The sequence below is a fragment of the Phalangium opilio genome, unplaced genomic scaffold (genome assembly GCF_054372755.1).
Source record: "Phalangium opilio isolate 3A_F unplaced genomic scaffold, DU_Popi_V2 ptg000079l_1, whole genome shotgun sequence".
In the NCBI taxonomy this organism is placed as follows: Eukaryota; Metazoa; Arthropoda; class Arachnida; order Opiliones; family Phalangiidae; genus Phalangium; species Phalangium opilio.
In genome coordinates, this window is record NW_028324187.1 from 1,812,276 (window position 1) to 1,829,902 (window position 17,627).

Consider the following 17,627-nt stretch of genomic DNA (forward strand, 5'->3'; position numbering starts at 1 on the left):
CCTAATTTTCTAAAATAATTATAGTATTCCCTAATTTTCTAAAAAAGTTATAATTTTCCCTAATTTGCTAAAATAATTATAATTTTCCCAAATTTATCTAAACTAACTGTAATTTCCCTTGTATTTAAATTAAATTCAATTTCCATTTTTGTCCCTTAAGGGTCTGTCCCTATTTATCCAAGTTCCTATGAATCGAAAATTAAATAAATGGGTGGGAGTATAGCAACCATTTATTTGAAAATAATACCATTCATCTAAAATAGAAAATTCTGGAAGCCTTTTACTCCTGATTAGAATGTAACAAAATTCCCCCCACTCTCTCTCCCTCGCTCCATTAAAAACCTCCCACACTCCAGTCAAACATGCAACTCTATACTTTTTAGTTTCAATATGAAAATGAGAATTTTCTAGTCTCTGACTCTGACGTCGAGACTAAGGCTATAACGAGTGAAGACTTATTTTTATACACTTATGATGTTCCAGAAGGCTAAACAGAAGTAAAATCATTACGAGGGAGGGTTACTTTGTTAGTAGCGTGTAACGTGTTTCGCCTCGTAAACTAATATGGTCGAAATGTGGGTCACAGTCGTTGCTAAACATGAAAATGTCATTAGGTAAATACGAACTCAGCCTCAATATTACATTATTAACATACTATTTAGCTTTATACGCCTTTATCGGATTATTTTACAACTTAAAACAAGTTGGGAAAACCAAAATATTACCTCTCCGAGTCTAAAGGAGGACTACTTACAAACTTATTTACCCAGATATGGAAATGTTTCTTTTTTTATGAGCAAATAGTGAAGTTAAAATTTATGAAATATTAAAGCAGTATACAAAGCATAGCAAATATACTGTAAATCAGACGATATTTTACATCCAATAAGGATATACTTGTACACATTAAAATCATCCGATGGGGGAAAAACGGGAAATGAAGAGATAAAACTTTGGAGGGATATTACCTTTACGTGTTTGTAAAGGCCCAATTTTCTACTCCTCAACTGTATACCCTCTATGTTCAAAGCCATATTCACAACAGGGTTGCCATGTAAACACTATCCTCTCGTTTCACCTCAACGATTTTCTTAGTTTGTCAACATGACTGTTAACGTTACATAACACCAAAGCTAATTTGTGGCTACACACACTGAAGGTAAATGCGCACCATAAAAAGCATGAAAACACGAAGCTATAATCCGATTGCGATCAGACCTTTCTCTGATCTGGGCTGCGTTCAGCAGAGCTCACCAAAAAAGACAGCGGATTTGGAAAACGTTTACCTGTGAGCTCTTTCGTCATATCTTTTCTCCGGTCATCGGTGTTTTAAAAATGACGCTAGCGCAATAAAGCGTGCAAGGTACCAAGGCTTAACAAAAATTGTATGATAACATATTTTAAGAGATAGATAACAACAACTTTTATAATTAAAATTAGACACTAACATGTCTCTTAAACTTCTCACGTGATCAACTTCTTTCACGCTAATTAAATAGCTCTAGTACCATCATAATCAGCAAGAGCTTTTTGTATTAATTCCTCCATGCTTTTTTCGCCAAGCTGAGAACTACGCGTTTTACGTCACGTTATCCAAAAACCCGACTATTTTCCTTGAAGACCGTGCTGGCTCAGCGCTGAGCACCGTGACGTCTAAATTCAATAACAAAATCCCGTTCTGTAGGACACTGCTAACAGCGCTGAGCTCTGCTGAACGCGGCCCAGATTTCCACCATGATTATAAAGTCTAAGCCTAATTATTTAAAAGTGTATTTAACTTTCGGCTCACTCTGAACCGTTAATGTCTCTGTATTACAGAAACGAAAACCAAACCCAAGCGTTTACTTTTTGGTTCAATAGGCCTATTGACAAATAAAAGTTCATTTGACCAATATGGATGCGTTCTTCTTGAAATCACTTTAGAAAAAATTATGCTATAAACAGATGTAGTATAGCTTAAGTAATATATAAACATCGATTTCAAATAATAATAATAAAAAATATTCTTGGGATATCAAAATGAAACAGAGCTTTATAGCTACAAAACCACTAAAGGCATCGAAATTACGAAAAATATTTCCATATATTAATTATACATTATGAGAAAACCAAATATTAAGGTTTTGTAGGATTTTTTTCCACAAAACAAAGCGAACTGCTAACGCGGTGCACTAACGGACGGACACACACAGAATAAACATAGGCTGCTTTTTAACTCTTTCCGTTTTAATTTTGAGTTGAGAAACTAGATTATCTTAAATATTAAAACAAGGAGTATAAACCTATTAGTGGAAACAGTATTTTTGTTCAAATATGAAACAATCCCGCTTATGTTTATTATCTCTGGGCATTGGTAAAAATTCACTCCATTACTCCTAGGTATTCACAGAATTTTTGTTCTTTATAACTGAAATTCATCTGATTATGTTTTAAAAAAATATTTTTCCTTATCATTGTGGTGTTTCGCGACGGTAAAAAATATTTAAATACGCCGCTAATAAAATATATAGTTTCAACTTCTTAATTCTTTAAGAAAAGAAATTTAAAACACCCAAGGAGTATGAACAGAGGTGTGGAAGTTTCAAAGATGGCCGTGGATTGAAAACATCTTTCTAATTGTGTACCAACAACGCGAATGTGCCCAAAACACACTTACGATAGTATCGCACTTACCAACCGTTACCTCTCTAACTGAGACAGTGACACAACAAACTGCATTTTTTATTTATCCTAATTCAACTCCTCTACTCCGTCTCTATTAACATCAATACTCGACCTATTTTAATTTTCTAGAGTTTCCATGATTAGTAATACAGTGGGCGAAATTCTTAAATACTCGCTCTATATTAACTATGAAATGTGTACAGTGTATCGACTTTATACGCAATCTTCATTACTCGTCCTATATTAACTTTGACTATATGGTTTTAGTTAGCACAGATTTTTCTTAAATAATTAAATAAATATAATTAATATTAAATATTTTCTTCGTTAGTTGTTCGCCTTATTGAGCGTTACATCGTTTTAAAAAAGAATAATTAAACAACCTTGAGAGACTTGACTAATATTGACGTTTGGAATGAAGCATACTCCGGTTGCTCGCCTTACTCAAATAGGTAGTATATAAGGGTGTCGAACTACAGCTAAAAGCAAGAACAACCGCAATTGCGTGAACCTTGGAGGAAGACCCCTCCATTGGAAGGCTAGACGTTTCTCGTAACCCTAGCCGATCGCCGCGTATGTCTTAACCTTAAGGATGATGGTGGTGTTAGAAGCCAGGTGTACAGACTGGTGTTCATGTGGAATGGACAAAGACGAGAAGGTGGTGGTGTTAGAAGCCAGGTGTACAGACTGGTGTTCATGTGGAATGGACAAAGACGAGAAGGTGGTGGTGTTAGAAGCCAGGTGTACAGACTGGTGTCCATGTGGAATGGACAAAAACGAGAAGGTGGTGGTGTTTAGAAGCCAGTAAGTACAGACTGGTGTCCATGTGGAATGGGCGAAAGACTAGAAGATGGTGGTGTTTAGAAGCCAGTAAGTACAGACTGGTGTCCATGTGGAATGGGCGAAAGACTAGAAGATGGTGGTGTTTAGAAGCCAGTAAGTTCAGACTGGTGTCCATGTGGGGTGAACAAATGAACAGAGTTGTTAGACAGGCAATACAATTTCCGGGACTGTAAATGCGGTCTGGAAATTGAATACACGTTTGCTCCGATTTGCAAACTGCGAACGCGGTCACGTGGGTGTAACAACGGACAGACACACACACAGACACACACACAGACACGTCGAAATTAGAACCTCTCCGTGACATACGTCACTCGGAGAGGTAATAGCCATAAAAGCTTAATTTCGAAAAACAAAATGAAAATAAGAACATTCCCCCTACATTGTAACTTCACCCCCGAACATTGGTGTATTGCGGGTTAAACATTTCTACAGGGGCTCGTAGAAAATCCATGGGCTCGATTTCCCCTGGAAAGGGTCTTCACCAAATGAATCTAAAATCTAAAAGAGATGCTGTTAGGGGAAGTAAAATATATTCAGCGACTATTTTAAAGTTTAGCTTTGTGTCTATAGGTAATATAAACAGGATTTCCATGAAATTTCATATTCAAATTCCCTGACTTTTTTATGCCCAATTGTTATTGAGTAAACAATTTCGCTGTCAGGTGAAACGTGATCTACATAAAACTGTGTTTCAAACGTAACCCAGATGGATGATTGAACCGCGAATATTTTAGTAACTTTAATAAAATTCCGTGACCTGTGGCAACCCTGAAAAACTTATACTTGCACACAAAAACCAACCCTATTCTTCCCGTAGCAGACGATTTTTCCAATCTCTTTGCACTCAAATTAATGATAAATCCAGGTATTGTACTCAAAACTTAAGAAACCTAATCTCAGTTAACTAAATTATAAAATATATTATTTTTCATCGCAAAAATAAATAAATAAATAAATAAAAATAGGCTAAAAAATGCTAAAGACGCGATATTAGAGAGTTTAAGTAATCTCTTTTTAAACGAACCCTCTTCTGTATTGTTATTTTTTCCAAGTGATTTTATTTCCAATCGATTTACTTTTCGCAATATTTTTTTGCTTGAAAAAACCTCAGCCCCTGTCATCGTAACCAAGCGGCGAATAAGCAATTTTTTTTTCAACGTTCAAAAAACATAACCAGCACGTTTTAGAAGAAGTATATTGATTTTTCCCGAGTTTTCAAGCGCAGTTTCCGAGCACCTTTTTTTTCTTTACTATGCAAAATATTACTCAAAAAGAAAAAGGGAGAAATTCTAGGCTATCCCTCCTTGATTCTAGTGAATATAATATTCTAGAATTCGATTCCATTATCCTTAAGGTCACGAATTCAACGTAAGGAATAGAGGGAGACCTGTTGATGCGCAGTAATTTTATACGAAAAAAAAAAAGCATTACAAGCTCATGTTTGGCCCATAAAGAAAGTATGGGGGAAAAAACAATATCTTAAGCAAAGAACATCATCATTTGAAGCGTACAACAGACGGTAGTTTTCCTTACTTAAAAAGGGTTCCATGAGGAAACGTAATACAGGGAGATATATCTTAAGGTAGAAGGAAGGAATAAATTCCCCAAGGGTTTTTGTTTTCTTATAGTAAATAGCCGACAATTTTTATCGTGCATTTTTTATCCGAGCTAAAAACTAATTCCGAACAGTTTGGAATTATTTGTGACTTTACTTCTGGATTTATCTTTAAAACAATATAAAGTAGAACACTCATCCTTTTAATGTAACTTCTAAAATAAATAAAAAATAATGGTTTTCGCTATAGGAGAAAAAATAAATAGATAAAACCAATAATAACACCTTTAAGTCGGAAAAGTGTCGGTGCAATTGCAGTTGTCGCGCGGTCGAGCTTCGCTTTTTAATGGTTCCGATAACAAGAACGCCTTTTTTCGGGTACTTCCGTTCTCAATCAAATAGATACACAACCTAGCCCCGATGCGCTAAAAAGAGAGAGAAAAAGAGAGAAATAGGAGAGAGAGAAAAAGAGAGAAATAGGAGAGAGAGAAAAAGAGAGAAATAGGAGAGAGAGAAAAAGAGAGAAATAGGAGAGAGAGAGAAAGAGGTAAAGAGAGAACGAGAGAGAGTCTCAGAGAGAGAGAAAGGGTGAGAGAGAGCCTAGCAGCGAAACGATTGTTTGTGTTGGGCCCAGAAATTTCTAAGCTACGTATCTACAGCTTCGAGCGTTCAGTAGACAGTAGTAAAAGGTTTTTCCTCTTTGACACATTTTTACCTCTTATCTCTGTGTATGTTCCACCCCATCCCCATGCAGTCTCCGGGCCGCGTCCACCGCACCAAAGTAATGATAGGACGGAAGGAAGATACCCTTATAACGAGCCCCGTTACCAATTTGTCAGTATTTCTACCATTTCCCGATTAGATACAGTTTTGGAGCTCAGCTTACATTGCTATATACTTCCTAAAAATCGATAACTAATTACGTCAGAAATACTCGCGCTGTATAAACGAAGTTGAAGCCATAGCTAGCTAACGAATCTCCAATATATAGTTTTACCCACGATACTCTCTATATTTAACGACAATCAAGGGTAAAATAATGTCAATTTATACAATATATTATCGAATATGGAAAAAGAGTCCATATAGATGACCGAAACTCTATGAAGTTTCCGACATAGTTTGCGTGTTAGTTTATTAGTTCAGAATTCCCACTGAAATAATTACAGTAATAATTTTAGTCGATATTACCCTTAGCTATTTACTCTAAGCCAATTTCTCAAATGTGCAGGGTGTTTCTGATAAGTCTGAATATAAATTAAGAGGATGTACTTTGGGTGAACGATTTTGCGTCGAAAATGTAACTTCTATCTCTATTTTGATTGTCCTAAGGGACACTGTTTTCGAGTTGTGAATTGAGAGTTTTAGGGATGACCCCTTAGTTAAATTAGAAATAATTGTCTTAATTAGTTCCTTAATAAAATTTAAGAAGTCATCCGTAAAATAGTTATACAATCTTAACTTGAAAAGTAACTTCTATCTCCATTTTGATTGCCCTAAGGGACACTGTCTTCGAGTTATGATTTATTTGAATATTTTAGTGATGACCCCATAATTAAATAAGAAATAATTGTCTTAATCAGTTTCTTAATTAAATTTAAGGGGTCATCCATAAAATACTCTGGATGCAATCTTAACTAGAAAACAGTGACCCGGACAAAAAGTAAAATTTTCGACTCAAAATCGGATCAACCAAAGAACATCGCCCCTAATATATTTCCAGACTTATCAGAAACACCCTGTATACACAAATTTGTCTTTCCTGTTTTCCATATTTATAACAAGCCCGTAAAATGACTGGTTTTCATTATGAATTACACGCTCGAGAAAGAAATGTTCTTATGTTCTCAATCATTAAACACAATACAACTTTCTTTCCATACTGGATATTATTTTCTCAAGAAAGGGTCGTTTTTATTTGTTTTTCTTATTCATAAGAAACATACATATATTTAAATCAATAAACAAACACGAGCTATTGTTTCTCATACTCTACAATAAATAATAAAATACAACACGGCGTAGAAAAAAAACATTCATAAATATTTCATAACTATATCGAAATATGATATTCTCTTTCTTTACGTTTATGTTTCGAAGAATTTCAGCGCTGCAGGGAAAGGATGTTTAATCGAGCTAGTTTTAATAAAACCAGAAGGGGATAATAGAAGAAGCATGACACTCTGTATCCTCTTTATACTTCAGTTATATAATTCTTCTCAGGCGAGGGATCCCTTTTTGTTTGCTTTAATGCACATCAAACTTCAGATGGGCATCACATCGCACCGTGCTAGGGTGAATTCTATAACTGTTTGGTATGTGCTAAATCCTCAGCAACCAACCAGCATAATCCTTGATTGTCTTGACGTGGGACAAAAACGCACAAGCGCATGCGTGCGCCTTGGCAACTAGTTAATCAGCTAATGATGAGGGAATTATTTATCGCGTAACTTTGAGCACTCCAAATGTAAAATGATGTTGGGAAGAATCATTTTACAATGACCCCTATCGCTTTGTGGGATGTATACTTCCCTCGAAGAGAAGTAATATATATACTTCTGATTAAACGTAAAAGCCCTTAGGATTATTTAAATTAAGTAGTGTATACTCTGGAATTTTGGGCCCCCATCTTTTATCGGATAATCTCACATTTGCGCAACAAAATTTTTGAAAATTTCTATCGCTTTCCGGAGTTTCCGCTCGAAATTTATTTTGGGCAAACACAATTTTATAACTGCAAATTATTTCGTATCAGAAGCGACGGGCGACCGAGTAAAGAGAGAGAGATTCTATTTGGCGGATGTCGTTAGTGGAAATTTCACCCCGAGGAATTTCAACGGTAGTTGGGTGTCAGGTAAAGGAGATGATTCAAATTTGAATATAGAAAGGTTAAACAATAATATCCCTGCCAGATGTTTGCAAAACATCTTAGCAAACTTATCAGGTACATTATCCTAACCTTTCTATTTTACGAAAATTCCGGTAGGCCTATGGTGTTCGGAATTTTCTTAAAAACACACTTAAAAACGAAACACACTTCCCAAAATTAAATTAACATTCAAACGGTTAAATCCTTGCGGACAGACAACGAACTAGTCTTCCGGAATTCAGACGGTCATTTGGTTCTATATTCACTCGATAAAGAAGCTCAATCCATTTTGGTACCCAATTCCACCCTGGTAATTCTTTTTTTTTTTTTACATTTCGTTTTCCATATAAACATAAGTTAATAAGATATGTTCCATAATAAGTTTGTCACTGGTTACAAACTGGAGCTTGTAATTTTGAAGTGAGGGAGGTAGGTCATAGATTCTGGTAAAGCGACGCCTGGTGACTGGGGCGCTGTCAATGCTCAGTACAGACCAAATAGGATATTAAGATACTTGCAAAATTAACCACCGAGTGTAGGACTTCAATTCTCGGTTGTCGTTCTCGAACTATAGCTCGAGATGTAAGTCTCTAGCATTACGAAGTATAGGTATTGTCGTTATACTTATGGAACATATCTTATAAATTTATGCTATGAAGTATAAACATGCCAGAAGTTCATAATTTGAAGAACTAGGCATAGTCAATCCCGGTTACTTCAACTAATGAACTACGGATTATACCTGAAAAAACAAAAACAAATTACCTAAATAACCCCTTCTGTATTATTCACGCGACACAGGACGAAAATGCCGTGCATAAATATTCCATTTCTTCCAACTTAGAGCACGTACTTTTGGGTTACGATGAAGCTAAAGTAAGTTAATTCTCTTATGGCTGGCGTGGTTTTTAAGGTAGTCAAGAAGGGCTTATCCAATGGGGCAGAGGTATTTTGAAGATTGAATCAACATAATTGGAAGAAAACTTTTTAAACTCGAGAGAGTACAAGAAGTGATATCTAGTTTACTAGGGAGAAGGTATAAGATGCCTAAGTATTCGCGCGCCATGCCCCAGTCCCCCTTTCAAAATACAAGGGGGGACGTAAAAGGAGGCCGGGCTGTCGCCTCTCCTCAATCGGAAAATACGTAATTTTCGTCATTCGCGTCGCGCTGACGTAAGTTTTCAAGAACCAATGAGATGCTGGTTTTAATTTAGAGGCGGGGATTAACTCCGGACCTACTATACGTTTGGACTGGAGATAAAGCTAGAAATGTGGCGAATTATCACCTTCTCCCTAGCAAACTAGATATCGCTTCTTGAGAGTACCTTGCTCCGGGAAATTTTTTAAAATTTAATTAAAAACTAGACTTCATAAATATTAACTTTGTTAAAAGCAAGAATAACTTGAAATCCTAATTTTCGAAAAAGGGTTTGTAGTAGGACGATTTTGGAGCCGAAAATGTAACTTTTATGACATTTGGGCCCAATAAGGCTTTTACTATTAAATTAGCAACAAATATTCAGTAACTTAATTAAGTTTAAGGAGTCAACCGTAAAAAACATTCGAATCCATAAATTGAAACGTTGGGCAAAAATGTCGTAGAACTACAAAATATCAAAACCCACAAAACTCGCTAATTAAAATTTTCAAACGATGACCTCTCAAAACAATTAATAAAATTATAAATTCCTTAATTAATTATTTATTAATTAAATTAAATCTCTCACTCAGTTACGTACAAAACCATTAAATAAAATTCATTAAAGTTCTGCTCGTAAACATAAATTATGAATAACTTAGAAATAACCCTTTATTAAAACCCACTTTCATAGGTCTATAGACACACTAACCTGGCCAGGTACAAAATCTACCACGTCACGTCAAAGTACGTAAGGAATAATTAACTCAAAACGAGGCAATTACCTAAAAATATACATATTTACTTAAGTAGCGTTCCTTTTAATTATATAGAATTTCTACATGCCTAACTCCGCGCGAAGTCACCGAGGCCCATTTACAATACGCCGCTTGGGGACCACAAGGAACTCAACTGGTTAATATTTAATTACGTACCAGTTAACTTAACCCCCCCCCTTTAGCGTGTGATAATGAATAGAAACAAAAAAGAACCCTCTCTAACTCTTTAAGACTAGAGCGTCCATTATAGTGCCTAAATAAGTATTCTTTTTTCTCTCTTTTCTAATATCCCATTGAAACTATAGGTTTACGTTTACAAGAATAACATTTACTATTTATCACACGTTAACGATACTGATCACCGAGCTATCACCACAGATGGAGAAGAAAGGGTTATATTTAATGGAGTTCCTGATTGGCTATACGAAGGTAAATTATGCTAATTACTATTTATTTTATCTAAAAGGGGAAGTGAAACTACTGAATTGTAAAGTCCTTTAAACGAAATATATTGGAAATTTATCCTTGAAATATAGGAGAAAATACTATAGGAAGGACTTAAAATATAGGACAACATTGGAAGGACTTAAAATATAGGACAAAATAGGAAGGACTAAAAATATAGGGAAAAATAGGAGAAAATAAGGACTTAAAATATAGGAAAAATAGGAAATATAGGAAGAGTGGTCACCTTTTACACTTTTACCCATTTTTTAGTACATTTCTACTAGATAAAGGTTCAAGAACGTTCTTATATTGAAGACCATTGTAATTGAAGTGTTCCCTGAATATGTTAGAATTTTAAAAATCGGAATTCGGGCAATATTACGTATTTTAATCAGTGTCTCATATCCTGAATAAATTTTTCGAGTTTCAATTTATCCTTCCAATTTCAAAAATTTGATAAACATTATTTTTGAAACAAAATTTCTCCCCAGAAAATAAAAGAAAAACACAACTATTATTTTTTTCCAGAGGAGATCCTGGGTTTGGACCACGCCATTTGGTTTTCAAAGGACGGTTCCCATTTATGTTTCGCAGCGTTCGACGACAGTAAAGTGGACACGTTCTATTACTCCTGGTACGGAAAAATGGACGAAATATATCCTCAATTGCGCGATTTACGATACCCGAAGGTATGATACAACAAACAACCAAAGATACATAAAAAAATTCATTCTAAAAAAAAAAAAATAAATAAATAAAAAAAAATACAATTTCACGAAATTTTTCAAAGGCTGGTCGAAAGAATCCAACGGTTACTTTATGGGTAGTTGATCTAAGAAGTAGGAATTTTACAAGAAAGAATGTTGAACCTCCAGAGGATATCAAAGACACGTCAGTAAATTTTCTTAAATTGCTTATATAAAGCTATACTTTGTTGCCGTAAAAATATGGTTCTCTATCCCGTAAAACCCCTTACGTTGCTGTTTATACCCTGCAATTTCCCATAGGATACTTGGAAAGAAAATCGGTTTACAATACTTGATGCAATTCTTACCAGGAACCCAATAAGATACGAGAACGTTTAAAGATAAATAAAATTCTTTTGCCCGTTATTACCAATTCTATACATGGCTATTTACAGTACGTTCTCAGGTTTTATATGGGTTCTTGTTATTATATCAAGGCGCCTGCGTAGATACGACTCAGTTTCATTCCCTAAGCTGCAATGGTTTATATAGCGCAAAAAGAAAAACTACAACAGCTTGTGATATAGCAACAAAAATATGACTTTAGGGACGGGCATCCGTATAAACATTTTCAATCAATTTCACAAGTTTTTCTTGCACTTTATAACTATGCCAACAATGTAGCCCTTGTTAGTTGTCAGGCTATCAAGTAGTTTCGCGACATAGTAGGCCTAAAAATTCCAACTATGTTACTGAATCCAACGCTCTACGAAACTGTAAATGGACAGTGACACGAGTGAGTTTCTAGGTTATAGATAGCCCAAAAGAAGCAAAGAAAAATGTTCTATTATGTCAACCCTTGCATGTCACCTTCCGCTTTTTGGTTTCTAGACTGGAATTTGTTAGAAGTTATAAAAATTCTGTGGTATGTTTTACAGAGAACATTATGTCACTTCGGTACAATGGATTGAGGGCAACCGTCTGGTTATAATATGGTCTAAAAGGTCCCAAAACCACTCAGTTGTCAGCGTTTGTTATGGCGCCAATTGGTCATGCAAGCCAGTAAGAACAAAAAAATATTTCAAAATATTATAACGCCTATTTGTTTATATGGTGACATAATAAAATGTATTATACGCTTTTTAGGTCTACGTTAGTAAACTACCGCATAAAAAAGGTTGGGTCGAGATGACTGATGACCCTGTAGTGACCACAATGGGTAATGTATGGTTCTTGAAGTTACCCTTCAACGAGGGAAGTTATGGGACGTATAAACACGTGGCTAAGTTGGACCTTAATGTAAGGTTCATTAATTTATAAAGTACTCTCCTGTTGTACTTATCACTAATCTTTTAAAACCATATAGGATGATAACAGAGTCACGTATCTCACTCACGGACGTTACGACATCACGAAGATCATTGGCTACTCCGCGACAAGAAACGAAGTGTAAGAACAACCCCAATATAAACAGCAACAACAAAAGTAAACGCAAAGTTCTTGAAACTGAATTTTCATACATAGATACTATCAATCAACTAAAGAGGGTGCACCAGCTGTCCGTCACATCTATTCAGTATTCCTCAACAAAATAAACGACGCTTATCCAATCCAGTGCTTGACGTGTAACATAGGGGACGATTGCAAGTACAATAACGCCTACATGAACCCATCCGCGACGCATTTCATTATGGAATGTTTAGGGCCCAAAATACCCAGGACGGACATTAGATCAGTTGATAATGGAACACTAAGTAGGGAATGTGTTTAATCGTGAATTATAATTGACTAAAAACATTTCTTCATTTTAAACTAAAGTAAAGACTTTGGATGACAACAGCGATTTGCGAGAGAAAAATAACAGCAGAGCTTCACCCGAAATTGAAATATTTGAAGTAGAGTTGGACGGCGATTACAGTAAGTACTTGGAATGGTACACCCGCTTCTTACCCACCCTTTGTTCTCAAGGGTAGCCAAAGAGCTTTTACCATGGACATTGATAAGGCAATTCAAATGTTATCTAGAGTTAAGGTTTCCATCCTAAATATACTGTTACTTTGAGATAACGTTGGAATAAGTAATATTGATTTTTGGTAAATCGTTATTCAGGAGCTCAAGTGAAATTATTCCTCCCTCCTGGCCTTGATAAAACCGAGAAGATTTTTTATCCATTAGTTGTCCAAACGTAAGTAAAGGATTCCCTAACTCCTTCCAATCTCGTTCAGTTTGCGCGTGACGTCAACTTCTTCGCCTTCCAATTACAGCAAAGTCACGCGACAAATTTTTATAAATTGATCTATAATTTTCGCGCCTTTTTCATAGATACGCGGGTCCCGGTAGTCAAATTGTGTCTGAAAAGATGGATGTACACTGGGGAACCTATTTATCAAGTCGACTTAACTACATCTATGCCATGATAGACGGTCGAGGTACTGGTTTTCAAGGCGACAAAATGCAGCAAGAAATCTACTATAAAATTGGAACTGTTGAGGTCGAAGATCAAATCAAGGTTGTTGAGTAAGGAACCACACCCATCTAAGTTAAAATAATTCACATTACATGAATGTAATATCACGTTCCGGGTGATATTCCTATAGATATCTCTTGGAGAATTTGACATATATTGACGCTAAACACGTGGCAATTTGGGGATGGTCTTATGGTGGTTATGTCTCGGCTTCGGCCATATCTCACGAGAATTCCTTATTTCATTGCGCCGTTTCAGTGGCACCAGTAACCAACTGGCTTTATTATGGTAAAGTATACAAATACGCTATTATCATTTGAAATAACTATAATATCCACTTTTATTTAAGACTCGGCGTATGTCGAAAGATACATGGGTAGTCCAGATCCCACCGATAACTATTTGGGCTACGAAAGGTCAAACCTGCTTAAAAGGGCAAATGATTTTAGGCAACGCAGGATTTTATTGGTGCATGGCACTGCCGATGGTCAGTTACTATTAGTTTTCTCGTCAAATAAAAACAGTCGTAATTAACGATATTTATAACTTTTAGATAACGTTCATTTTCAACATACGATGATGTTTGTTAAGGCGTTAAAAGATGCCAACGTACTGTTCCAATTACAAGTACGTTTATTCAGTAGTTCCTCTATCTGTAACACTAAGACAGACCAATAACCAGAGTAAAGTGGACCTTAGGGAAAAATATCACAGAACATTTTCAACCCAATATCACTAATAGAGCCCACTTTATTTCTTTATAACCAATATATTGATAACTGAAATAATTAGAATTTTCCCTGACTATTCAAGATGATTATGGTTTTCCCTGACTATTCAACATAATTATGATTTTCCCTAATATTTCCCTGAGTTTTTTTGTTCTAAACCAATTCCCAGATGAACCCCGTGTTATTCATTCACTATTCTATTAAATAGTATATTAGTTCGTGTTTGATTTTTAACACTATTACGAAGTAATTTTGAATTTTCAAACCAAAAATCTTTAGGTTTACCCTGACGAAGGCCACTCTCTCAAAAACGTCAAAATGCATCTCTACAAAACGATGGAAGAATTTTTAAAAGAGTGTTTCTACGTTCAACCCAAAGACGAGCTCGAAGCCACAAGAGTCAAGAAAGACGTAAAAGGAAGGTGAAATGAGTAAAAGATAAAAATACTAAAATCATTTCCAAATTATACTAAAAAAAACGCAAGAAAACATTACAACCCGTCAAGAACATAAATTAAAATCAAAAACAACCTCGATAAGAGATTATAAAAATCAAATTAAGAAGAAAGAACATAAAAGGTTGTACTTGAACTAACGAAGGAAGATGGGAAAACATAAAAAAAAAACTACGCCAAAATAAAAACAGATAATTCCAATTAACCATCAGTGCTATTTTGGTATAAATGAAATGTAGACTACATTGAAAAGTATAGTTTTTTTCTACCAAAGTATAAAATTAATCGAAATTAACCCCCCCCCCCCAAAAAAAGCCAAAAATTCCAGTGAACGCTGTGTAAAATTAGAACTAAAATAGAAGTTTTAGACCAAAAATTACCAGGAAGTCACATCCTAAAATAAAAGGAAGGAACAAATTACAGTATTAACCGAATCTCATTGGTTCGGTTACATCTGCTACAGCACGACTAACTTAGATACGTGACAAATTGGAATTAAGTCAACTGAATTCATTCCTTCCTTCAATTTTAGGATATAGTTCCCTGATAAATAATACCCCTAACGTTCCAAGGTGCTTTTAAAATGATTTTAAGGATTATTTTTCAGCCAATTGTTACTGTTAGATATAGAGTCAAAATCAAATAGCCTTTGATAATGTAACGAGTCATGTCCATGGGTAAGTTACGATGGGAGAGAAAATTTTATACGTTACAAAATATAGATTGTTAAACCAAAAGACTATTTAATACATATACAATTGTTAGATATAGAAAAAAATATATATATATTGTATATTTATGGATTAGACGTATGTTGCGTATATATGTATCAAACGTTGAACGGTCCATTGTTTATATATAAAAGAAACGGTTGGAAAAACAATATTTCGGGTAAGTTGCGAAACAGCGAATGACATCACAAACATTTGAGAAGTCGCAACTCACTCAATAATATAATAATGTCTCAGATCGATTATTATTGCTAGTGCACTGAGAACTAACAGTTTTGGAGATTAAATACTGAGTGATGCATGAAAGGCTGACGTCACAATTCGCTGTTTCCCAATGAGAACTCACTATTCCCCAAAAGGCAATTGCGCATGACAATGTTTAGTGTTTTTTGTCAAGGGGAAAAATGTTGTAAAAATGATATACTATAATTAATATCAAGGGATTACATCACGTGATTGGTTTAAAAGGATAGTAGCGTTTAATTTAGATTTTTGATGGTTTTAAATTCAGTTAGATTTCAAAATTGAGCCCAAAAAGTTACTTTTAATATTTAAAAATCGAAAGAGCAGTAACCATAGCAAAACATGGTGACGTCACAACAGTGTGTTCTTTAACAAGTCGCCAAATTTTTTTTAACGGCCAAATTTGAAAATATTTATTTCATGTTTCGAACTTTCAATTTTACTTTCTAAATTCGAAAAGAAGGAAAATCTTACGCGCTACTATCCCTTTAAACAGTGAAAATAGAAGGGTAAATTGCTAGTGATAATGTGCTATCCTAACCAACCATGTGAAAAAGACCGATCCCTTCGTGACATGTTAAAAAAAGTTAAACCGGCCCTGTCCCAAAAGAAATATGCTTATTTTGTGACTGTCCCAATTTTTAGTTTCATTTCTAACTAAGAATAATTCAAACAGAGGGTGCGTCATAGTCCAAAACATATAAACAAAATATATAAAAAAATTATATATACATATATATATAAAAAATTAAAATGACACAAAAAGCTTTGATAGACACGATTCTAAATTTATAGCAATTTAAAAATTAAAATCACCAAAAATTGGTACAGTACTCGCAATTAAAATTTTGAAAACGAGTAGAGCCCATCCAGTTTCTACTAAAAAAAGCACCAGCTCCCTGCTTGGATAATTCTAGCTAAGTATTTTTATATATATAATATACTGTACATACAAAAAATAAAATTGCCTATTATATACGGAAAAACAAGCAAAAATACCCTGAACCTTTTTGTATAAATAAAAAGCGTAAATCTGTGTTAATCGTTTTGTAAAATATTTTATAAGAAAATGAAATTGGTATATATTGTCAAATTAATATAATTGTCGCGCTAATTATGCCACGTTAATTATTTAAATAAATATATTCGCTGTACAAATATATATACACTGTATAAATAAATCTATACGCCAGCTGATTGTTAAATATTAAGCCTTAAAATACCCGATATAATATTCTAGTCAGTCGATATATATATGATATAATTGCAACGCGTATAAAGATGAAAAATAACGTTATCTATATATATTAATTTTTAAATGTTTTATGTATACAAAAATGTACATTATTTAAATGAAAATAATGTATGAATGTTTTATATTAAATGGTTTTAATAATAATAATACTGTCCTTCTTTATCTGCCATTATGGTCTTAAAAATCCCTGACTTTTTCAGATTATCCCTGACAAAATGTTCCCAATATCACTGACCATTTTAAGGTGTTTACCTCGCAGAGCCCACTTCATAATTACACCTGCTGGTCCATATTTAGCATTGCTCGAAGTATGGTTTGATATACTTAACGAAATCCCTGACTTTTATAGGAAGAAACTTTAAATCCCTGACTTTTTCCCTCATTTTCCAAATCCCCGACTTATCCAGGTTCCGTAAGAACCCTGTTATATATTGTAAAGTTCACCATCAGGGGGTTTTCCCTGATAGTGTACACTGAAAATTCATTTTCCCTAACCAATTTAACCCTTTCCCCGAGTGATGGGGCTAATCTCAAGTCAAAATGTTAAATCTATGAGATAATTTATTCTTGGTAAGAGGTTGAACATCAACACGTAGAATGGAATTTCACTGTAACATGACCCTGTTTTGTTCTGTCTGTTTGAACATTGGTAACGCGGTTTGTTGCGTTTTCAATGCAAAGCATCGATGTAGTTATTAGTTACACCCAATTATTTAAATTAGATGAATATAGTTCAGATAATTTTCTCATAACTTTAACCC

General features: G+C 34.6%; 1 protein-coding gene across 3 annotated transcripts in view; it reads left to right on the top strand.

The window, feature by feature from the left end:
• The window catches only part of LOC149654139 (inactive dipeptidyl peptidase 10-like), a 32,268-nt gene extending 17,335 nt beyond the window's left edge, over positions 1-14,933 (top strand). For all 3 annotated transcript variants that reach the window (XM_089845174.1, XM_089845175.1, XM_089845177.1), the window contains exons 3-21: positions 7,821-7,919; positions 8,150-8,244; positions 8,736-8,810; positions 9,767-9,819; positions 9,906-9,987; positions 10,157-10,280; positions 10,827-10,987; positions 11,089-11,189; positions 11,923-12,046; positions 12,131-12,283; positions 12,351-12,433; positions 12,509-12,738; positions 12,803-12,901; positions 13,094-13,169; positions 13,307-13,501; positions 13,582-13,739; positions 13,801-13,938; positions 14,005-14,078; positions 14,462-14,933. In XM_089845174.1, the coding sequence (XP_089701300.1) occupies positions 7,821-7,919; positions 8,150-8,244; positions 8,736-8,810; positions 9,767-9,819; positions 9,906-9,987; positions 10,157-10,280; positions 10,827-10,987; positions 11,089-11,189; positions 11,923-12,046; positions 12,131-12,283; positions 12,351-12,433; positions 12,509-12,738; positions 12,803-12,901; positions 13,094-13,169; positions 13,307-13,501; positions 13,582-13,739; positions 13,801-13,938; positions 14,005-14,078; positions 14,462-14,608 (2,267 nt within the window). In that variant the 3' untranslated portion in view covers positions 14,609-14,933. The remainder of the gene's footprint in view (positions 1-7,820; positions 7,920-8,149; positions 8,245-8,735; positions 8,811-9,766; positions 9,820-9,905; positions 9,988-10,156; positions 10,281-10,826; positions 10,988-11,088; positions 11,190-11,922; positions 12,047-12,130; positions 12,284-12,350; positions 12,434-12,508; positions 12,739-12,802; positions 12,902-13,093; positions 13,170-13,306; positions 13,502-13,581; positions 13,740-13,800; positions 13,939-14,004; positions 14,079-14,461) is intronic.
• The last annotated feature ends 2,694 nt before the right edge of the window (positions 14,934-17,627 follow it).